At 36.5% G+C, this 24,403-nt stretch overlaps 1 protein-coding gene across 14 annotated transcripts; it reads right to left on the minus strand.

Annotated features, from left to right (window-relative positions):
- Nucleotides 1–424: 424 nt before the first annotated feature.
- TIA1 (TIA1 cytotoxic granule associated RNA binding protein) lies at nt 425–21,909 on the minus strand. Of its 14 annotated transcripts, none has more exons than XM_055328075.1 (12): nt 21,606–21,724; nt 17,204–17,302; nt 16,449–16,503; nt 16,244–16,276; nt 14,928–15,015; nt 11,506–11,581; nt 6,337–6,445; nt 5,859–5,954; nt 5,660–5,744; nt 5,092–5,215; nt 4,091–4,236; nt 425–3,117 (listed from the first exon to the last, which is right to left on the minus strand). In XM_055328075.1, the coding sequence occupies exons 1-12, from the start codon at nt 21,615–21,617 to the stop codon at nt 2,991–2,993; spliced, it is 1,050 nt and encodes a 349-aa protein (XP_055184050.1). In that variant the 5' UTR covers nt 21,618–21,724; the 3' UTR covers nt 425–2,990. The 14 variants fall into 14 exon arrangements, 12 of the variants coding, with proteins under 12 accessions (XP_055184050.1, XP_055184049.1, XP_055184052.1 ...); XM_055328074.1 differs by having other exon boundaries at nt 21,600–21,722; XM_055328077.1 differs by lacking the exon at nt 16,244–16,276.
- Between the last annotated feature and the right edge of the window lie 2,494 nt (nt 21,910–24,403).

Genomic DNA, 24,403 nt, shown 5'->3' on the forward strand with positions numbered 1-24,403 from the left:
TTTCCGATTTAACCATAACCTCAAGAGCACCCCACAGTACTTAGTAAACCTAATTCTCTTTGTAAATATAATCTAGTCCCTACCAACTGCCTTCTCAAATGTCCACTGAAATCTAACGCACATACAAAAGCAGATGAGCAAACACAGGGACAAAACAGGAGAATAAAACTAGAATGTGTAACTCATTTTCAACAGGAAGATAGCATCAACAAGGAAAAATGAGATCCTGGTTTCGTAATGAGATAAATCTACAGAATGCCAATTCTTTGTGGTATTAAACAGTAACCAAATGCAAACCATGATTTCTGGAATAAGATTAAAAAAAAAAAAAAGCTAACAAATACCTGAGTGAATATAACAGTATGGCTAGACCAAAAAGAAAAATCTTTCACACACAATAATCACTGCAAGAAAATCCCACAGGTTATAGAAAACATAAAGGAACTTTAATATCCAAACAGTCAGGGCAAAGAATACTGGATTAACGACCCATTAAGTGTTAATCACTTCAGGTTCTTTACAGTACCAGATGTATTTTATAGTAAAATCTGAATGCATATTGCAGAGAACGAAACCATTTTTAAAACTTTAATTTTCTTACCTGATACTAACCAGTATGATTTTTAGACTAAAAAAAAAAAAATCTTTAAATGATTTAACACTAGGAGTAAGATTTAAACCAAAGTTATCAATGTTCCTGAAATGTCAATTTGTTCAGTAGTCACTTTTTGAGAAATACCACTTTCTTCTCAAAAAGTAGTCAATGTACACTTTAAGATTTGTGCAATAAGAAAATATATTGGCTAATAAGTGTTACTTGAGACAGTCAATCAAAGAAAACTATACTTTTGCTTAAATTACTTATGTCCAAATAATTTACCCTGCAGTCCACAGATGTACAGGAAACAAAATATTTTTGACTAAGAAAAATGAGGGTCCTAAAATAGAAACATAAACCAGAAGAATCGAAAAATAGCTTCCTGATATTTTATTTTTGAGTATTTCATTTAAGCTGCTTCTGGTTGCATGCCCTGATCTGTAGAAGTTAACAAGGAAATAAAATTCCCGAGTATTTAAAAAATTTACTCATCTTCCATAAAGCAACTTTTAATGTATCAACACTTAAAAATACACAGTGACTTAAACATCAGTACAACTGCATAGAATTGAGCTCCAGAGAATTATACACTTATGAGCTGTCTTTCCTGGGCTCTGGTTTACATGAATATTGGCTTTAGAGACCAGCTTAATTTGCTCCTATCTGGAAGAGACAAGGCCAGGAACGTTAAGATTTCACAGGCCTTTTCTGTTACTAAATGCTAGGAGCTCTCTGAAGGTCTTAAAAACAACAAACCATCCAAATATGTATATGGGGGACTCTTCCCCTTTGTGAGTAAAGGAAGAAGGAACTCTGTGACTTTCACTGAAAACAAAACAAAATCTCCCACGACTCTTCTAAGAGACTCTGAAATGTACTAGAAATTTTAAAACTAGAACAATGCCATCAAAGATTAAACCTCTTAATGCTCGGAGCCACCCCAAAATAATAAAATTGGGAACTCCGGGAAAACAGGTACCAAAAGAATAAAAATAATGATTGCACTGAGGATTCTCCTCTTTGAAGGCTGTTTAAGGAGGTAGGATTTTAAGGTTTTTTTTTTTTTTGTTTATCTTTTGGCCTCTGAACATTTAAAAAATGCTTTGCCCGGCTGGTCCTTCAGGCTAACTTTGAAGTTCACAACGAACCCCAAGCCTGATATAGGATAGTCTACAGTTTCACAGCTATCATTTGTACATATTAAAATTAAGTTGATTTACTCTTTTTGAGTAAATATAACTAGAAAATGGCAAATTAACATATTCCTTTACATACAACTTTGTGTCTCAAAATTCTTGAAAAACAAGAGCAGATGACTTTGTATTCAAAGACTACCAAAGTGTGTATTTGATATTCACATGCAAACAACTTAAAACCTTATAAATCTCCTGTCAACTCTGCATGATGCCTTTAAGAAGGAAATGACATACAAAGCTTGCTAACTGTGCAAAATATTAAATTGCTAAAACATTTTACAGAATGAAACAATACACGTAAATGTAGAAGTTGACACATGAAATTAACACGGGCTCATAAGAACTTCTCACATTTCAGAGATTTTCTTTAGTAGCAAGTTTTTGTTTTTATATTTCCTGGTACACAGCAAAGTTTATCACAGAAGATAAAAATCCTTTAAACAAATCCAAGAGGGAATTCTTGAGGCACCTTCTCATATAAAACACAAAATGAATGCAATTATCAATCCATCTGAGAAAAGTTTTCAATCTAAGTGAACGTCATTTTTTTCCATTTAAGTATATTTTACAGAAATTTAATAAGGCAAGACAAATTTGTGAAAAATGTAGTTACAAAAATGATGTAAACTAATAATTTATATTTTAAAACCCCAAAGGGAAAACAGTGGAGGATGGGACAGTTCAAACAATGCCTTAAAAAAAACAAAAACAAACAAAAAAAAAACCCTAAAACAGAATTGTGCACAAGCTGAAGATTACAAAGAACTTCTAGACTCTGCACAGTTTTGGTTCTTCATTTTTTTTAACATCTTTATATTACATGTTTTAAATCATATCAGGAATGCAAACTAGAACTGCACGCTACTTTAGTGGAAAAAAGTTCAACATTGTGCAATTTTCTGCCTCTTACTTTTAAAAAAGTGGCAGCAATCCCTGCATTTGTATTTGAAACAAGGATCTGAGAAACTTTATCAAAAAAGGTAATGAAGGCAAAAATTGGCAGACATCCAGCATCTTGTTTCTTTTTAAAACAATGTGGATGATAAGTAATTTCATGATTAAAAAATGAATCTTTTAAATAAATACATTGTATCTGACATTTGCACTGACTGATTTGATAAATCTTTAAGTAAACAACGGCTTTACTACACTCCCTGTAGCCTCAAGCCACTGGCTTTAGATTATGGAGTCCTTTTTCACTGGGTTTCATACCCTGCCACTCGATACCCTGCAGGCTGATTAGGCAACATGCTGCCATTCTGTCCTGGAGGTGGCTGCACTCCATAATTTGGTCCCATCCACGGTGCAGAAGACTGTGTTTGACTGGTAGAAAATGTGAAAGAAGCAGAGAGGAGGGGAAATCCACTGGTTAAAATGCCGAGAAAAAATAACATTATACATGGAAAAAACACTTAAGCCTAAATATAATAATAAGGGTTATGCCAAGGAAAACAAAGGCAAAAGTTTTTTCTCTTAAAAACAAGCATCCTCATAGGTTTAATTTGTACAGTTTACTTTTGTTAGTTTAATATAGCTAAAAAAAGAAAAAACAAAACCCCTTTACCTGTAAACATTTATTCCCTTTGAATTCAGAAAATACTCATTTCTAACCTCAGAAAGGAAAACTGTGCATCTGGGTTAGACGTACACTGAACAAACCACTACCTGAAAGAAACTTATCATTTGGCACAATAGAGACTGCCAGTTATATTACTCAAAGAAGAAATTAAAACAATTATTAGCATATGTAAGCTCATAATATTTTTCAACATTACAAATAAGGTTCTTTCACTTATATATTTTTTAAATATTTTATTTTTAAGTAAATGCTACACTAACATGGGGCACAAACTTGTTACAAGAAGTATCCATATTAATGTATAAATATATATATTAATGTATAAACCAACCCTTTAGCACAGAAAAAAAAAAAGCAGAATGAATAAAACAATTAGCATCAAAATAACTGTATCCAAGAATGGCTAAATGATCAGAGGTCACATAAAAAACTTAGCAATTATTAAGCTCTCATTTTCTTCCTTAAGTATTAGTTGATTCATTATCCAGCATTACCAAAATTCTTTTAACATTGGTTATGCCTCAGGGCAGTTCATTTCCAGACAATTTTTAAAGAAATATACTTAAAACTATAAATTAGAAACAGCTCTAAACTAAGTCCTTCAAAGGCTGAAACTTGCCTTAGACAGAGGACCACATTACCAAGTACTTAAAATCTCTTCCTAAGTTCTTAACTTTTCAAATGCTAATAATAAAGGAAAAGAGCAAATATGCTTACTTAAATCCCTGTTGATTCCATGCCTGGCCATACATTCCATATGCAGGTACTTGCCAACCATTAGGCATATACTGGCCAATTTGTTGTGCATTTCCATACCACTGGCCCCACTGGCCATAAGCTTGTGGATATCCAATTTGATTCTGCTATTAAATAAAATCGTAACAGGTAATTTAGTATTATTTGAAGTTACATGTACACATACTGTCCTAATATACCACAAACATATAGCCATAACATATAAGGCCATGAATGCAATTAAAATGAAAGGATAAACAAGAGTCTGTAAGATGGATGCTTAAAAAAAAAAAAAAAGGTGAGGTTATACTGATGTAACTCTCTAAGTGATGCTCTACATGACACACTCTTTATAAGGCAGTAGGTAATGTCTCCATAATAAATATTAAACTGTACAATGTTTCAGTGTTTTGTAACTAAAATAGAAAGGGAAGATATAAAAGATTACTTATTCCACATAGCTTATATAGTTTAGATTTTCTTATGCCTGTCTGCGCTCCATTTACAGTTTCTTCACAGAATTTTTTTTTAAAGAGAGAAAGCACAAGAACGTGCAAGAAAGGGGATCTTAAGCAGGCTCCACACCCAGTACAGAGCTGGGGCTTGATTTCATCACCCTGAGATCATGACCTGAACCAAAATCAAGAGTCAGATGCTTAACTGACTGAGCCACCCCAGGCATCCCCTCACAGAAATTTTTATGGGTTCACATTTAAACCAGTAAAGCTGCCTGGAAAAACAAAAGTAGCAAAATCTAGAAGAAAATGCCAAGGTTCTAAATATATTTATAGCTTTTGTTTCAACTGAATCAAACACATTTGTGAGTTTCCAAATAGTATGTGAATAAATCTACCAAATGTTAAGAGCCCTTAATGTATTATCATTTTAGCTAGAAACTATTAACAAGGATTATCAATAATTTCATTTTAAAATAACCTACTATCACCCCAGCAATTACTGTCCAAAGTCAAGAACCCTCTCACCTGCTGCACAGGATTTATCATGTCAAGAGTTTCTTTACCCCAATAGCATTTCACAACATGACCTTCAATGGTAGTTCCATTAACAGAAACAATTGCATGTGCTGCACTTTCATGGGAATTGAACCTATTGAAAACAATATTAAGAATCACCAATATAAACTGTTTACTTATGAATAAAACTTATTTTTAAAAATCAAGCTGAGCCTGAGGTAAACAGGCAGTTCACACAAATAAACATGTTAAGATGTCTATTTTCTTTGTAATTTTTTCAAAAATCTTGTAGTTCTGGAGAAATTTATTTTAATAGAGAATGTCTTTTTTGTTTGTTTTTAATAGAGAATGTCTTATTGATCTTGTGGTTATAAGGAGGGAGCCATTAAAAAAACAGCGGCAAATACTGCTAAATGCTAGAGAAATTTCTATTTTTTTTATCCAAGATAAATTTTTTTCTTTTTCCTTTTTTTTTTTAAGCCAGGGTAAATTTTTAAGAAAACTACTAAGTTAAATAAATATTCAAAATGATTTTGGGGGGGAAAAAGTTTTGTTTTGTTTTTTAAACTACTCATACCGAACAAATGAATATCCTTTATCTGGAAAGACTCGAATTTCCATTATTTGTCCAAATGGCGAAAAAGTCTGACGCATTAGTTGTTCTGTTAGACAAAATACAAAAACAAACCACACCAAGTTATAATAAAATCCTATAAACATCAAGCATTCAGTTAAAAAATTATCCTCAAGGTGCCATACAGTTAAGGTTTCCATACCTGTCAGCCCAGAAGTGACACCTCCACAGTATACAGTACAGTTGCTTGGACTAGACTGATTTACAACCTCATCATAGGATAGCTGTTTGGTGTTTGCTGAGGAGGGAAAAGTTTAATATTTTAAATTCACTAAATAAAATGTTCAGAAACAGAAAAGCAGCATCAATTACACTACTGTAATGGTAATTTTTACCTTGACTAAAATGCTTATGTAACACATAATACATTTGAGGATTAAACACCCCCAACAATATCTAAAAAAATTACTTAATATTCTCTATTTAATAGGAGACTTGACATTAGAGATAATCATTTATTTAAGATTACAAAAATGAAAACTAAGTACATTTTGAACAGTAGTCTTGATTTGCTTCTCATCTATTTCTGCAAAAAGTCTCCGGGAACAGCTCTAACATTTAAAATCTAGTGTATTTTTCTCCAAAATTCCACATTTCCTTTTCTTCTCCAATACACCTACACTCATATGTACTCTTTGGAGCTGGAGGTTTTCGGGTTGCCCAGTTAGTTCTGATTTGTCTTCCACCAAGCCACTGGCCACCCATCTGTTGAATGGCGTTTTCGGCATCCTGTTCCGCACATTAGAAATGACAAAGAAGCCACCATTAATTGATGTTGACAGACTATTAGCAGTAGAGAAAATTCAGTTGCTTTTCGCAAATCTCTACTGAATGAAAATGCTGTATAAAATATACCATATATGATATGTTTCCTAAAATGCAACGGTGCTTTTAAATTATCTTTCATTTGGGTATCAGACTTTGGGAATGTTAATTACCTCAAAGCCCTTATTATAACTACTATAAAGTTCATGTAATAATTATTATGGATGCAAAATCTCACTTTACACAATCCAACAAACTAATGACAGTATTTGGTTTTTCATTCACTCTACAAGTAAACCCTAAATAGCTATCATGTTCTAGGCAGCAGATTAAGCACTAAGAATTCACCAACTGATGAGACAGACATGGTCTCTGGTACCAGAGCTGACATTCTTTTGGGGCCACAATAAACATCACAAATTGTGGTAAATGCCATGACAGACACAAAAGGATGACAGAGAACATGGGCTTTGGGATCTAATTTAGCATAATTAGAGAAGGTCTCTCTGAAATATATTATTTATGTTGAAACTGAGAGGAATAGGAGCTAGCTAAGTGAAAACATTAGGGAAGGAAGCCCTTGTAGAGAAAAGCTTTGCAAAGTGCATTATGGCAGGAAAGATTTGGTATGTATCTGAAAAAAGCATGTTTTTTTTTTTTAAAGATTTTATTTATTTATTCATTCATGAGACACACACACACACAGAGAGAGAGAGAGAGAGAGAGGCAGAAACATAGGCAGAGGGAGAAGCAGGCTCCATGCAGGAGGCCACTGTGGGACTCGATCCTGGGTCTCCAGGATCACGGCCTGAGTCAAAGGCAGACTCTCAACCACTGAGCCACCCAAGCGTCCTATGAAAAAAGCATGGTCAATACAATTAGTTTCAGTGGAATCCAGTGAGCTAAAATGGGTGCCAGAGGAAAAAACTAAAAGATTTTAAGTTAGAGATTGTCATGATTTGATTTATGTTTTAACAAGGCCATAATTAGCGCTAGAAAGGGAATGGTTTAGGGAAAAGGGTAATAAGAGGAAAAAGACACTTTGAGACTAAAGCAATACCCACAGCAGTGGATATTACCTATAGGAAGACTCATGAATTGTGGTGATGCACAGTAAGTAAAAGGGGAGGAAATCAAAGATAACTCCTATGTTCCTTCTTGGGCAGCAGGGAGGATAGTGTTAGTTAGCATTTACTGAAACTGGAAACCCAGGAGGGAGGAGGAAAACAGGTCTGAGGAAGAAACAAAGAACCCCATTAAGGATACATTAAGTTTGAGATGTCTCTAAGACATCTAAATGAAAATCATTGTTAAATATGGAGCACAAAGAAATAAAGTGAATTGGAGATAGGAATTTCAGAGTTATGAGGAAAGACTAGAGAGAAAAAGAAGAATCCTGGAAAAAGAGCAAAATCTGAAAACCGAGTAAAGGAAAAACTACTAGAGAAGGTGACTAAAAAATTGTTTTCAACGATAAAGGAAGAAATCCCAGAAGTGTACTGTTACAGAGCCAAAGAAGCAGAAACCTAGTGATAAACTTGAAATGAGTAGTGTGGTAGTATCCTAGCTGTTTGTTCAGAATGAGAACAAAAGCCAGCTTATGGTGGACTGAAAAGTAAATGGGCTGCAATTCTGATTTATGTATGTCAAATGTGGGCTTAGAACCTACCAGGAGAAAACAGGCAAATTCAAGGTTAAGGCCATTCTTGAGACACATAAAAAGGAAATTTTTTTTTTAAGCGGTCTCTTCTTCTTCTTTTTTTTTTTTTTTAAAAGATTTTATTTATCCATTCATGACAGACACAGAGAGAGAGAGAGAGGCAGAGACACAGGCAGAGGGAGAAGCAGGTTCCATGAAGAGAGCCCGATGTGGGACTAGATCCCAGGTCTCCAGGATCACACCTTGGGCTGAAGGCGGCGCTAAACCGCTGGGGCCACCAGGGCTGCCCGGAAACGCATATGCTTAAAAAGAAACAAACACTGTTTACCTTACTTATCAGTTTGAATTCCATGACATATTTACTGTTGTGGGATGAATTATGTACCTTAAATTGACATTAAAGTCCTTTTTTTTTTTAAGATTTTATTTATTGGGGATCCCTGGGTGGTGCAGCAGTTTGGCGCCTGCCTTTGGCCCAGGGCGCCGATCCTGGAGACCCGGGATCAAATCCCACGTCGGGCTCCCGGTGCATGGAGCCTGCTTCTCCCTCTGCCTATGTCTCTGCCTCTCTCTCTCTCTCTCTGTGTGACTATCATAAATAAATAAAAATTAAAAAAAATTTTTATTTATTTATTCATGAGAGAGACAGACGCAAAGACACAGGCAGAGGGAGAAGCAGGCTCCCTGTGGGGGCCCGATACAGAACTCATCCCGGGACCCCGGGGTCACAGCCTGAGCTGAAGGCAGATGCTCAACTGCTGAGCCACCCAGGCATCTCTGACATAAAGTCCTAACTACCATCTGCCCCCAACTGTGAATGTGATCCAAACTAGAAACAGATGTATTAGTTAAGATGAGATCATCCCAGGGGCACCTGGCTGGCACAGTGGGTTCAGCATCCAACTCTTGGTTTCAGCTCAGGTGGTGATTTTGTGGGTTGTAGGATCAAGCCCTGCAACGTCAGGCTCCATGCTTAGCAGGGAGTCTCCTTGAGGATTCTCTCTGCCCCTACCCCGACTCGTGCACACACTTTCTCAAAAATAAGTAAAACTTAAAAACAACAACAAAAAAAAAGATGAGATCATCCTAGATTAAAGAGCCCTAAATCCAGTATGACGACCTTTTAAGAAGACAATGTGGACACAAATAGGGTGAAGGCCATGTGAAGACAAAAGGAGAGACTGGAATGATGTAGCTACAAGCCAAGGATACAAAGGATGGTTGACTACTGTCAGAAACTGTGAAGGGAGAGTTCTTCCACAGAACCTTGGGAGAGAACGTGGCCATGATGACAACTTGATTTTGGACTTCTACCTCCAGAACTTTGAGAGAACAAATTTCTATTGTTTTAAGTCATTCAGCTTATGGTACTGATATAGCAGCCCTAGGAAACAAATACAACTACTCACAAAAGGGGATCCCTGGGCGGCTCAGAAGTTTAGCGTCTGCCTTCAGCCCAGGGTGTGATCCTGGAGTCCTGGGATCGAGTCCCACATCAGGCTCCCTGCATGGAGCCTGCTTCTCTCTCTGCCTGTGTCTCTGCCTCTGTGTGTCTCTCACGAATAAATAAAATAAAACAAACCAAAAAGGGTACTTTATGGACACCTGGGTGGCTCAGTGGTTGAGGATCTGCCCTTGGCTCAGGTTGCGGTCCCAGTGTCCTGGGATTGAGTCCAATATCAGGCTCTCCGCAGGGAGCCTGCTTCTCCCTCTATCTATATCTCTGCCTCTCTCTGTGGGTCTCTCATGAATAAATAAATAAAATCTTAAAAAAAAAAAGACTACTCACAAAAGAGGGAAAATATCTTTTATGGGGTGTGTGTATGTAAGGTTGTCAATTGGAGATGAAAAAGTGCGGGCCACAGAAACACAGCTTTTGAGAAGTCTGTGAATTACAGTAAAATGGGGAGATAGGTAGGAAAGGGATATGGGGTCAAGTGTGTGTGTGTGTTTTTAAAGATTTTATTAAAAAAAAAATAAAGATTTTATTTATTCATGAGAGAGAGAGAGAGAGACAGAGAGAGAGAGAGTCAGAGACAGAGGCAGAGGCAGAAGCAGGCGTGGGACTCAATCCCGGGTCTCCAGGATCACGCCCTGGGCTGAAGGTGGCGCTAAGCCACCCCCCACCCCCCACCCCCCCACCCCCGGCTGCCCTGTGGTTTTGTTTTTCTTTTTTTTTTTAAAGTAGGCTCCATACCCAACATGGGGCTTGATCTCACAACTGAGCCAACTCAGCCAGTCAGGTACCCCAAGCATGGTTTTCATTAATACATACTAGAACAGGGATCCCTGGGTGGCGCAGCGGTTTGGCGCCTGCCTTTGGCCCAGGGCGCGATCCTGGAGACCCGGGATCGAATCCCACATCAGGCTCCCGGTGCATGGAGCCTGCTTCTCCCTCTGCCTGTGTCTCTGCCTCTCTCTCTCTCTCTCTCTGTGACTATCATAAATAAAAAAAAAAATAAAAAAAAAATACATACTAGAACATGTTTTTTGGTTGATGGGAATGACCCATTCGAGAGGGAAAGACTGATGACACAGGACAAGGGAATAGCAAAGAACATATTATATTCAATTATATGTACAGAAAATGTTCAAGGGGTGCCTGGGTGGCTTAATCAGTTAAGCATCTGCCTTAGGCTCGGGTTGTAATTCTGGGGTCCAGGGATTATGTCTCGCATTGGGCTCCCTGCATGGAGCCTGATTCTCGCTCTGCTTGTGTCTCTGCCTCTCTGTGTCTCTCATGAATAAATAAGTAAGATCTTTAAAAACAAACACAAAGATATGGATTTGCAGGTAATATGGCTTTTATATTTTAAAAACTCCCAAGAACCAATGGAAAATTACTACAAATAAAATAATTTAGTAAAACATGTTATATAGGAACCAATTGATAGGGGATCCCTGGGTGGCTCAGCGGTTTAGCACCGACTTCAGCCCAGGCGTGATCCTGGAGTCCCGGGATCGAGTCCCACATCGGGCTCCCTGCATGAAGCCTGCTTCTCTGCCAGTGTCTCTGCCTCTCTCTCTAATAAATAAAATCTTTAAAAAAAAATAAACTTTGAGAATATAAATAGGGAGATAATGAATTAAATACATAAATGAGATTTTCAAAACCTACCTTTAATAATTTAAACATCTCTACTTTCTATATTCTGAATACATTTTATCAGTACTTTTCATGCATCAGGTGCTAAATAAATGCTGAATAAATGACCGAACAGAAGAAAAAAGATATCCTCTTGTCAAAGTGTTAATTATCAGTGAAATGACCAAATGGAAGATGAAAGATAATTACTAAAACAAAATGATTATCTTTATTCTTTACTCTTAAAGCACAATTCATGTATTTTTTAATTAAGCTCACCCATTTGTTGAAAAAGGAGACAAAGCCATATCCTTTAGATTTTCCTGTTGCCATGTCTTTTACCACTCTGGCATCTCTGAAATCAGAAATAATCACAAGTTTAGGTTTGCAAACTCTCTTCTGGATATCAAATGAGAATGTCATACACAACTCATTTTTATGTTTCATCTTCATTAAAATGAACCTTTAGTGCACATTCACCTTTTATTCTATAAAATTTATCATGTATTAGCAAATGAGGCTTAATAAACATGCAAATCAATAACTTCTTAGATATATATGATGTATATATTGTACAAAAACTGCTGCCCACTTCAAAAAGTTTTTAAACTTTTAAATATTAAGCATGGTAAAAGCAGCTATTCATATGAAATTACTTAACCATTTATAGGGTTCACTGGCACATTAGATGAATGGCTTTCTTTAACCATGCAATTTATAAGTTTCTATTTGACACTATATACCACCTAATCATTAAAAAATTAAAATAGAAAACTGGAAACTAAGAGAATAAAAAGCTGTATATTTCCTAAATTAATTAAATTATTTTGTTTTCTCAGATCAATTGATACACCCCCCTTTTGGACTATGGGTAAATTTTGAGAACTTGATGTTTTCAGAAACGCTAAATCACACTAGACACACACTTTAGTTTTAACTATATAAGAAAAGATTTTATACTGAATTTTAAAATAGCAATCATATAAGATTGATTGGAAACTATAAGATATAAAAGCAAATTTTAAAAAGTCAGAAAGTAAAAAAGCACGCCAACATTTATCCACTGTGAACCGTAGCTTGTAGTTAGCCAGGGCAATTCTGTCCATTCTTCAGAGATACTCTGCAAAATAACCAGAGCCCTATTATTTGAGATTGAGTAAAAAAACCCAGCCATGATAGCTAAAACTCCATACCTCAAAAAATTGGACTCAAATTGTGCTTCACAGGCAATCTGCTTTTAAGTTAGCCAGGTATGTCACAATGCTTGTTCTCTCAGGACACATGAACAAAACAGGCACTTTCACAACAAAAACCCAAGTCAGAAAGCCATGCAATATAATTTTATAGTATACATAAGCATATTTCAATTTAGGAGTGATTTATTAAGTGTTTAGGGTCAAAATGACAAAGAGGTGGTGGTGAAAGGGAAAACTAATGCAAGTCACTTCTCAATACAAAAAAATACTTAATTATCGGTATGGTACACATGCATTTAATGTGGTAACTGATTCACTTCTATACCAAAATTTATTAGACTATCCTAAAGCTCAAGGAATAGCTTATAAAACTGTATAAATTAGGGTAAGAAAGTACTACATTTTTTATACTAAATATTTTAATAGGCCACCACTTACTGCATACCATCTATAAATTAAGTACTGTTGCAGGATCTCTACAGAGAATATGACTATTCTGGGAATTTTTCAATATATAATTATTAATTTATCTCCTTTAACAAAAAAAAAATCAGAAAATGATGCTACCAACTGAAAATGATTCTTTTAAATTTAGAAACACTAACTCCTTGGGTAGCCTAAAACTTATACATTATACATTACCTCAACTGAAAATTATAATCTATAAATTGTAAGTTATAAAAAAAAGCCTTACCAAAAATATATATACAATAGTAATCATGGTCAATCATAAGAAAATCTAGGCTATAATTATGATACCAACATATTTAACAAAAAGAAATTACTGATCCATGATTAAAAAGTCATTATTAAAATTGGAATGTCATTTAACTTAAGCTCATTGATTATTAAAATATTCTTTATCTAATCCCAAACTAAAATCTCCATGTTTTCAGAAAAGCTACTGTAATCAAAATCAAAGCATTTAAATAAAATAGCTACTGAGTCTGTTAAAATGTTAGAAAATCTTTTTCTTCTTAAAGTTAAGTTTCAGGATATGTTAGCCTTGAAATATATTTAAGTCTTACTTATTTCTGAAAGCATTCTCTAAGGAAGAAGCAGCAAAGATCTAGATCAGGGTTCTTTAATCCTTCTTTAATCCTTTTATGGTCCTGTGACTACTCTGAAAATAGGATAAAACTTACAAAGATACTCCATACCAAAATGTAAACAAACAAAATTTTGTATACAGAGATTTACACAGCTTCCGAGAGGCCAAAGGTTAATACTTTCCAGTCTAGGTATCTGAAAGCAAGCTAACCATCATCAAAACCCTAAGACCAATCAAAAGGAACAATCAAGAAACTAGAACTTTACTTATTTTCCTAATCAGTTCTCACAAAGAAAAATGTCACCTAAAAGAAGAGTCCATTTATAACCCTAATCTTTTGACTGACTTTAAAGCTGGCCCCTTACTTATGACCATTCCCTGGTCACTATTTATTTTCATCCTCCTACCAGTGAATTACAACTCTTCAGATGAAAACTCCTCAAATTTACCACCAATACTATTGGGATTTACTTTCCAGCCTTTCCTCACCTTCTTTTTCTGCTGTTGGTCTGTTCCTCAAACCAAACCAAAGCTAAAGTTTCCTTTTTACTACTCTTCTAGCTGGAACAACAATAAAAAAGCAACCAGAAACCCAAATATCCTGTTTTCTAAATTCAACAAGTACTTCTAAGAAAATATTATAATCGACTTATTCTTACTCTACTATGGCATGCTTTTCAATTAAAGTTCTTTTATGATGAACACTATCTAGCGTGAGATATTTACAATGGGCCTAAACTGTACGATTAATAACAAATGCAGGGGGATCCCTGGGTGGCTCAGCAGTTTGGTGCCTGCCTTTGGCCCAGGGCGTGATCCTGGAGACCCGGGATGGAGTCCCATATCAGGCTCCCTACATGGAGCCTGCTTTTCCCTCTGCCTGTGACTCTGCCTCTCTCTGTGTCTCTCATGAATAAATAAATAAAATCTTAAAAAAATAATAATAACAAATGCAAGCAAGACACTGCTCCACAAAATACTGAAAAGCATTACTATTAACAGTAACAACAATAACAAAAGGGTAGATATCTGAGGACTAACATTTAACAACTGCTTTTTTTATGTTGAATTGTTAAGGTTTCTTTTTGTTAAAATATATTAAAACTAAATGCATGGTATCATAGAAATGCCCCACAATGGTCTAAATTCCTTAGTCACACCACAAGGTTACTAAAGATTATGACCAAGCTAAGCAAGACACATAAGAAACAATATGTACAATAGCAGATTTGTCTCCTAAGAGCTAACACTAACCTGAGAAAGGATTTTAAAATAATCAAAGACCAAAGATTTATCAATGGGAAAACAATCTTTGGCTGGTAACGGCTTAAAAAGTCTCTAAACAATATAACGAATTATATTTAAGGGTTAAAATTCATAATAGATTTTCATATTACTTCTACATAAGACTGTTTCTAATTAAAATCAGTTTAAATTTGTCTTCTGTTACTTACGATATTCTTCCAAATGGTGCAAAAGCAGCTTTTATATCTTCAGTTGTAATTTCTGGACTGAGATCACCAACAAAGACATGGAAATGATCTTATAAGGGGAAGGAGGGGGAAGTGAAAAGAAAAATAATATTTTAGAATTTAAAATACACTAAAATCTATTCAGTAAAATAATCTTAATTTATGGATTAAATAAAGTATAAGTAAAATACTATCCTATATCTATACAAATTCTATCAATTTTACACATAATGAATGAAGGTGATAATATAGGAAAGATTCTCTTTAAGACTGATATATCTAACTGGAAACTGACAGTTATAGTTCTACTTACAGCCAATTATTATACTGGTCTAAGAAAATAAACTAATAATACATAAAAAGTATTGTTAAAAATTATACTTAATTACCATTTTAATAGTGATTATTTACATTTATCCACTTTACCACTAGAGTTTTAAAATTAAAATAAAATAGTGGTATTGTGAGTTATGTAGACTAGATTTGCCTCAGTTAAGACAATTTGCTGAAGCTAGCTACATGATATACTTGGTTTAACCATATTTTGTGAAGAACAATCAAAGAAATACCTTGCATTGCAACAGTTTGATGTTAAAGTATTTGACAGTTTTCTCAAAAGCCAACAGTTTTGGTTGCCCAGACATTACACCATTCAGTTTATGTGAATCCATGTGCAAGTGAACTAAGACTGAAGGCAACAGAATGAAAACAGTAATCCCTTCACTTTATATCAGACCATCAAAAAAGCATTGGAGAGAAATAACGATCCCATATGTGAAGTTTTTTTTTTTTTAAAGGACAACGTTCAAAAAAAGAAACATTTAAAAAAATACAAAATAGTTGGATCAACACTTTAAAAGGAACACATATATCAACTTTGACAAAGTATATTTGGAAAAGTTACCCCCATTTGGCAGGCCTTAAGCAACATACTGGGTTGCCATTTGAGAAACACAGTTTCAGGAGCACCTCAAGCAATCCAATCGGAAGATCTGGTATGAAGCACAGATCGTGACCTCAAGGAAGCAGGGGTTGGTGAAATTTCACCTTTAGTTGGTGAAATTATTTCTAAGGCATCAGTTGCTACCAAGGGGGTCAGAGAGCTTGAAATAGCACTATCGTGGACAAGCCACATTTGGTCAACACTGGGAAGAAGGGGGAAATATACTGCCAGAGAGACAAATAGAAATATGACCTCCTCCCTCCCACCTCCCCCCAATATCAAACAAAAAAACTTCAAGTGGTTAGTGAATACCCTTTCAAGAGATTTCATTTTATGTTTAAGAAGATACAATTACCTTGTGAACGCTGTGTGCTGACAACGGTACTACCTGATGACAAAGATTAGATTTGTTCTTAAATTTATTAACACAAACACATTCAATCATATCTTAGGATAACGATCAAAACATTACTGCAAACATGTATGATGTTTATATGCTTTACAATAAAACTACTGTGTACAATAAAAAAAAATGTTCAAAGAGCATAAAATATACTTACTGCTTGTATCTTTCTTTTGACTGCTGGGGGTTGTTGCCCAATTCACTTTGACTTCCTAAAAAAAGGTTTCTACATTTATACTCAACAAAAATAAAGCTCAAAATCAGGTATTACAAGATTTGCATCTATAAACACATAGGAAGGTATATGTTGGAGATGAACACTCAAGAGCATACTAGTTCTGGCCAAAGTTTCAATACCTATCTTTTAACCTACACTTACTCAAATGTTGGCAAATCCACATCTTACATACTTCTGTTAACATTCAACTATCCTTTCTTACCTAAAGTAACAGTCATTTCTTTTTATTCTTCCCCATTAGCATCCAAAGTTTTAGATGTTTCATCCAAGCTTGAGTAATTCAATAACTATTTTAGTATTTACTGTGTGTGGCATCATGAAGAATATCAACATAAACATGGCCTCTAAAAGCTTTATCCCATCTTTAAATATTAAATGTGACCTTTTTCTATAAAGTGAATATAATGCATGCTTCTAAAAGGTAAACAAAATTGGGGGTGCCTGGGTGGCTCAGCTGGTTAAGTGTCTGGCTCTTAATTTCAGCTCAGGTCACAATCTCAGGGTTGTGAGATCATGTTGGGCTCTGCACTGAGTGTGGAGCCTGCTTGGGATTCTTTCTCCCTCTGATCTCCTCACCACCCCTGCTTGTGTGCACAATTAATCAATCAATGGTAAACAAAACCACATACAACTTAGAATTTTCCAAGTCACCTTCTTTAAATATGACAGCTTACCTTACCCATTATCTTCCGCCCATTCATAGCAGCTAGCGCTGCAGCTGCATGACGATGCTCATAAAACTCCACAAAACAATATGGATCATTTCCAGCTGTCTGTTGAAGAAACACAAAAGCTAAATTTAAGTTGGATATTCCTATTATCTTAAAATTATGTGAAGTTTTATGTATCTCAAATATCAGGCCAAGGAGAATGAAGGGATCCGTTCCATAAGGAAATCTTTAGCTAAGTAAACACTTAAAAATGAATTGTTTTTATTTTTATTTATTTTTTAAAAGAACATTATCTTCTTCAAGTTATCCTATACTACTATATATAATTCAATCATGTATTAATGAGTTAAGTATCCTAACTATGGATGGGTGGATATGTAAGCTACACACATTCCCCATCATATAGTCATTTCTTTATGCAACAGATGTCATACAGATGTTAAGTTTGACTAGACTCTTATGCTTTCAAGTCTCAGTATTGGCTTTTAATAATCTTTACTCTCCCTTCCCTATCATATGTTACCATTTACTGCTATCCATGTACATATATTCTTGCTGCCTCTAAGTTGCTAAGTAGCAGAAAATATCAGCCAACCTTCCTAAACCTATTTCAGGCTCTGAAAACTGAAGAGGTTTTCTGATAAATAAAGTTTTTAGAATAAGTTGTAGAGTGCAGACTTTCTGGCATCAACTTTTGCCTTCAGCTCGGGCCTGGTCCTGGAGTCCCGGGATCAAGTCCCACATCGGGCTTCCTGCATAGGGCCTGGGCCTGCTTCTCCCTCTGCCTGTGTTTCTCCCCACCCCCTGAATAAATAAATAAAATCTATAAATAAATATAAAAATTTTAAATCAATCAAATAAATAAAAATAAAAATTATCCTCTTTTCTGGTGTTCTAAGTAGTTGAGGTCTGATTAAGTAAAGCTTGGCTGCTTTATTGTAAATTAAAGAAGCAGAAAAGAGGGACACCTCAGGGGTTCAGTGGTTGAGCATCTGCCTTTGGGTCATGGCGTGATTCCAGTCCCTGGATCAAGTCCCACATTGGGCTCCCTGCGTGGAGCCTGCTTCTCCCTCTGCCTATGTCTCTGCTTCTCTGTCTGTCATGAATAAATAAAATTAAAAAAAAAAAGGCAGAAAAAACACCCCATAGTTTCCACCTATCTGCAAAATACAAAATGACTTTCAAGTCCATTTTTTTTTTTAAATTTTTTTTATTTATTTATGACAGTCACAGAGAGAGAAGGAGAGAGAGGCAGAGACATAGGCAGATGGAGAAGCAGGCTCCATGCACTGGGAGCCCGATGTGGGATTCGATCCCGGGTCTCCAGGATCGCGCCCTGGGCCAAAGGCAGGCGCCAAACCGCTGCGCCACCCAGGGATCCCTCAAGTCCATTTTTAAGTTCTTTCCATAATCTCCTAAGCAGAATTATTAAAACAGAAAACTAATTCAAAAGACTAGAATGATACCAGAATAAAGAAATTACTGTTTTATTTCAAGGATAATTAGCCATTTAAAAAAGTCACTAGCAATGATTTTTAAGAATGTTGAGTAAGCAGGCAACCACAAAATTTAATAGTGAGACAATCATTATTTTATTTAAGAAAACATTAAAGAGGGGTGCCTGGGTGGCTCAGGCAATTAAGCATCTGACTTAAGACCATAACCTTGGGGTCCTGGTATCAAGCCCTACAGTGGGCTCCACGCTCTCTCCGTCCCCCTTACAATCTCTCTTTAAATAAAATAAATAAAAATCTTTTAAAAAGTTAAAGAATATAAAAATGCTTTTAAAATTGCATAATTCAGAACACCTGGGTGGCTTAGTGGTTGAGCGCTGCCTTCAGCTCAGAGCATAATCCTGGGTCCAGGGATTCAGCCCTGCATTGGGCTCCCTGAGAGAAGCTTGCTTCTCCTTCTGCCTGACTCTGCTTCTCATTCTGTGTCTCTCATGAATAAATAAAATATTTAAAAAAAAATTGCATAAACTCAAACTAATGCTACACTTAATGGTAATTCTACTATAAAGGTCAGTTTTGTCAGATATTAGAATGTGGTTACAAAAAGTAGCTTACACATCAGTATAATCAAATAATAAAGAATCTTATTTTTACTTAATTTGTACCCAGAAAAAACTGTACTTTTTAGATTAAAAGGTCCAAGGATTCATACTATCAAACTTTATACTCCAGAGAGTATAAGATTCATAACTATGAATATAAGTCCAACAGTATGAACGGACTGGAATTTAGACTTATCTTTTTATACATATTATGATTCAAGGTTAACAGCAATTACAGATGAATATTGCAATGTTTTTCTATATGTTAAGGTCTGGTGGATGGGAAGTGCCACAATGCAAGAAAAACTTGAATCATGACACTTAAAAACACTTTCTCACACACACATTTTCATAGTATATTATTTTTATTTTTATTTTTTTTAATTTTTTATTTATTTACGATAGTCACAGAGAGAGAGAGAGAGGCAGAGACACAGGTAGAGGGAGAAGCAGGCTCCATGCACCGGGAGCCCGACGTGGGATTCGATCCCGGGTCTCCAGGATCGCGCCCTGGGCCAAAGGCAGGCACTAAACCGCTGCACCACCCAGGGATCCCCATGTATATTATTTTTATTAAAGATTTTATCCATCCATCCATGAGAGACCCAGAGAGAGAGAGTGGCAGAGACACAGGCAGAGGGAGAAGTAGGAAGCCCGATGTGTGATTCGATTCCAGGACCCCGGGATCACGACCTGAGCTGAAGACAGATGCTCAACCACTGAGCCACCTGGGTGCCCCACAGTATATTATTTTTGACTCAATTCCCTAATGTGGGATCCCTGAGTGGCGCAACAGTTTGGCGCCTGCCTTTGGCCCAGGGCGCGATCCTGGAGACCTGGGATCGAGTCCCATGTCGGGCTCCCGGTGCATGGAGCCTGCTTCTCCCTCTGCCTGGGTCTCTGCCTCTCTATCTGTGTGTGACTATCATAAATAAATAAAAATTAAAAAAAAATATTCCCCAATGTAATTGTAATAACTATTTCCAGATGAGCCAATAAACTGACATCACATACAAAACAATTCTGATGCTTCAATGTACCTTAAAAGAAGAGCTTACATACAGCTCTTAAAAAAAAAAGGGGGCTGTATTTATTTATTGGGGGGGCGGTGGGAGCAGAGGGAAGGGAGAAGCAGATTCCTCACTGAGCAGGGAGCGTGACTTGGAACTCTATTCTGGGGATTCTGGGATCATTATTTGAGCAGAAGGAAGACACTTAACCTACTGACTGAGCCACCCAGGTGCCCCCTACACACAATTCTTATTTGCTCTAAAAATGATTAATTCTATTCTCTTCCTCCTTTATTTATTACTAAAATAAAATAAGTTTAATTCAGTGGCTAAGACATTTATTTATTTTTTGAAAAGATTTTATCTATTTATTTAAGACACAGAGAAAGAGAGAGAGGCAGAGACACAGGCAGAAAGAGAAGCATGCTCCATGCAGCGAGCCCGACGCGGGACCTGATTCCAGGTCTCCAGGATCATGCCCTGGGCTGAAGGCTGCACTAAACCGCTAAGCCACCCAGGCTGCCCTAAGACTGATTTAAATTCACTAAAATTACTAGTAATTTAGACTGTATAAACTATTTTTTTAATGAATGATGCTACAATGTTTAAGATTTTTTTTTTTTTTTAGTAATCTCTATACCCAACGTGAGGCTTAAACTCAAATCCCAAGATCCAAAGTTGTATGCTCTTCTGACTAAGTCTGGCACCCCAGTATAAATTAAGAGTTCCTGAAAGAGGGGCATCTAGCTGGCTCAGTTGGTAGAGCATGTGACTCTTGACCTCAAGGTCATGAATTTAAGCCCCACATTGGACTAGAGCATACTTTAAAAACAAACAACAAAAAAACTATTCCTGGGGATCCCTGGGTGGCTCAGCAGTTTAGCGCCTGCCTTTGGCCCAGGGTGGGATCCTGGAGACCCAGGATCGAGTGCCCTGTCGGGCTCCCTGCATGGAGCCTGCTTCTCCCTCTGCCTATGTCTCTGCCTCTCTCTCTGTGTATCTCATGAATAAATAAATAGAATCTTAAAAAAACAAACGAAACTATTCTTATAAAAAAAAAAAGAGTGCCTGGAAGTAATGCATTTAACTGATCTATTAAAAAAGAAGAAAGTGGGGATCCCTGGATGGCTCAGCGGTTTGGCGCCTGCCTTTGGCCCAGGGCGCAATCCTGAAGTCCCGGGATCGAGTCCCACGTCGGGCTCCCTGCATGGAGCCTGCTTCTCCCTCTGCCTGTGTCTCTGCCTCTCTCTCTCTCTCTCTCTCTCTCATGAATAAATAATAAATAAAATCTTTAAAAAAAAAAAAAAAGAAGAAAGTTAACTAAGTAAAATACCCTTACATCCATAATCATTTTGCAGTTTTTACAAGGTCCGATCTGGCTAAAGAGCTGGAGAATTAGAGCTTCCGTCACGTCTCTGGAAAGGTTGCCGACATATCTGAAACACAAAGAAAAACAACTTACCATTTTAAATTTGCTTTTTTTGCATCAGTTTCTAAAAGTTGCTTACTGAAAAGGAAATTCTGGGATTCAAAGCAGATGTATGACACACTACTTGTAAATACAGTGACACCACTAATAAAGGGGAATCGTGTGTGTTTAGTCAAGATTTTGCAAATTACACCTGTTGTTTCTAAGTCTGTAGGCTTACAGGTCTTCTTAGGAAGACATGCTTTTAAAAAATCTCAAATGAAAAAAAAATCTCAAATGAATCATTAGATGTATAGAATATTTTATACAATCAATCCTGGAAAGTTCTGCAATTATTTCTACTTCCACAGTATTACTGAGAACATTAAGATGCTCTCAATTTTTAATTCACACAATTCCCTTTACACTATCCAGTTTAGGTATATTTTGGTTTACACAATAAATATACTTTTGAAAAATCGTATCACTTATCAGGTGTAGCACATGGTCAGAGACGGGAAACCTTTCCATGAAGAATAGAAGGATTCCAGGAGAGGCTTTTAACAGATAATATGCGTTGGTGACTAACAAACTTAATTAGCATAAATAGTGTATTACAAAACCACATGATTGGGATAATCTTTTAAAAAGACTTTATAAATATATTTTCAAAATGGGACTTTGAAATGAGATTACTTCTAGACCTGTTAAGAGTTGGAGGTTTATCACTTTTTTTAAAAGCAGCTCCAGACCCAATGTGGGGCTTTAGCTCAGACCCTCAGATTGAGTCTGGCACCACCCAGAGGTGCCCCTAAGGTTTATCATTTCTGATATCAGAATGTAGTCTCCCAACAACTGTAGTTTCTCATTGTTCTGCGAAGAATCCTTCAGAGAATGTAATGAAAGGTATAGACTTTCTCCCCAGAAAAATAAACATCCACAAATTCCAGGAAGTATGAATCCAATTCTTTCCTTCTACTTACCCACTTAATAGATACACAGTGAGTGCTTACTTTGAAGGCACTGGAACAGGGTAAAATTGCAAAAGGAGAAGAGCTGAGTCTTAAGGGAACAACATCTAAAGATCAGGTAATGGTACTCAAAAATCAACTGAAACATCTACAGCCAACAATTTTTCTAGTGTTGGAGGCTACTATTACATCATGTCCTTATTCTGGATGTCTGTAATTAAAGGGAAAGAATTAAGCATTTATCTTGCTTTGAGGAGAAACTCCAATGTAGCATAATCGAATAGCTCTAGTTGATGAGAGAAAAACTCTTCTTTACAGAAAAATGCTAGCCAATTAAGTGTAGAGAGGATTAAATTAGTAAACACTATGTAAGTCCTACTGAAATGATTAACTCAAGCAAGAATCAGTAATGGATGCAAAACCATTAGGTGAAAGGATGGTGTGAAAATGGATACTTGCAAGTTGGCAGAGTTATTAAACAGATTACTGAAATTGCAAATGGAAAACTCTACCTTAAAAAAGAAAGCTTTGGGCAGCCCCCATGGCTCAGCAGTTTAGTGCCGCCTTTGGCCTAGGGTGTGATCCTGGGGACCCGGGATAAAGTCCCGCATCCGGCTCCCTGAGTAGAGCCTGCTTCTCCCGCTTCTCCCTCTCTGTGTGTCTCTCATGAATAAATAAATTAAAATCTTTAAAAAAATAAAAATAAAAATAAAAGAAAGAAAGCCGGGGGGATCCCTGGGTGGCTCAGCGGTTTAGTGCCTGCCTTTGGCCCAGGGCACAATCCTGGAGTCCTGGGATCGCGTCCCACGTTGGGCTCCCGGCATGGAGCCTGCTTCTCCCTCTGCCTGTGTCTCTGCCTCTCTCTCTCTCATAAATAAATAAACAAATCTTTTTTTTTTGTAATTTTTTTATTTATGATAGTCACACAGAGAGAGAGAGAGAGAGAGAGGCAGAGACATAGGCAGAGGGAGAAGCAGGCCCCATGCACCAGGAGCCTGACGTGGGATTCGATCCCGGGTCTCCAGGATCCCGCCCTGGGCCAAAGGCAGGCGCGAAACCGCTGCGCCACCCAGGGATCCATAATAAATAAATCTTAAAAAAAAAAAGAAGAAGAAGAAAGAAAGCAAGCCTTGGCCGATTCAAACTTTAAATCATTTTATGGATGACATTTACATGTACAATATATATTATACAGTATTACCTATGAAATATTCAAATAGAAAAGCTCTAACTTGGGCAGCCTGGGGGGCTCAGTGGTTTAGCGCCGCCTTCAGCCCAGAGCCTGATCCTGGAGACCCTGCATGGAGCCTGCTTCTCCCTCTGCCTGTGTTTCTGCCTCTATCTCTCTGTGTCTCTTGTGAATAAATAAAATCTTAAAAAAAAAAAAAAAAGAAAAAAAAAGGCTCTAACTTGAATCTAGTCAAGCTTAAATTTAAACTTAAGTTTATGGAATATTGGGCATATAAAACAATTGTATAAATTCAGATGTGGAATATTATGTAAGACCACTTGATCTCTTATAAAATTGTCTTTTTAAAGAGAAGACTGTTCTTGCTTAAGAGAAATCTGACAAGGACAATGACAACTAATCCTTGACTATAACCTAGAGTTAGGGAGAAGGGTTAACTTTTTCTTGGAGAATTCTAATTAATAAATTTAAAAGGAGTGAGGGAAATCACCATTAAGTCAGCACAATAATAACTGCTACTGATGAGATCCACCATGGATCTTTTAGTTGATGCAAAATTTTAAGGAGAT

This window comes from Nyctereutes procyonoides, unplaced genomic scaffold (genome assembly GCF_905146905.1).
Source record: "Nyctereutes procyonoides isolate TBG_1078 unplaced genomic scaffold, NYPRO_anot_genome, whole genome shotgun sequence".
In the NCBI taxonomy this organism is placed as follows: Eukaryota; Metazoa; Chordata; class Mammalia; order Carnivora; family Canidae; genus Nyctereutes; species Nyctereutes procyonoides.

Excerpts from the sequence above, each read along its gene's own strand:
- TIA1 (XM_055328074.1), bottom strand. Across the intron at positions 4,237-5,091 it reads TGATAAATCCTGTGCAGCAG|CAGAATCAAATTGGATATCC; the intron begins GTGAGAGGGTTC and ends TTTATTTAATAG. Across the intron at positions 3,118-4,090 it reads TGGAATCAACAGGGATTTAA|TCAAACACAGTCTTCTGCAC; the intron begins GTAAGCATATTT and ends ATTTTCTACCAG.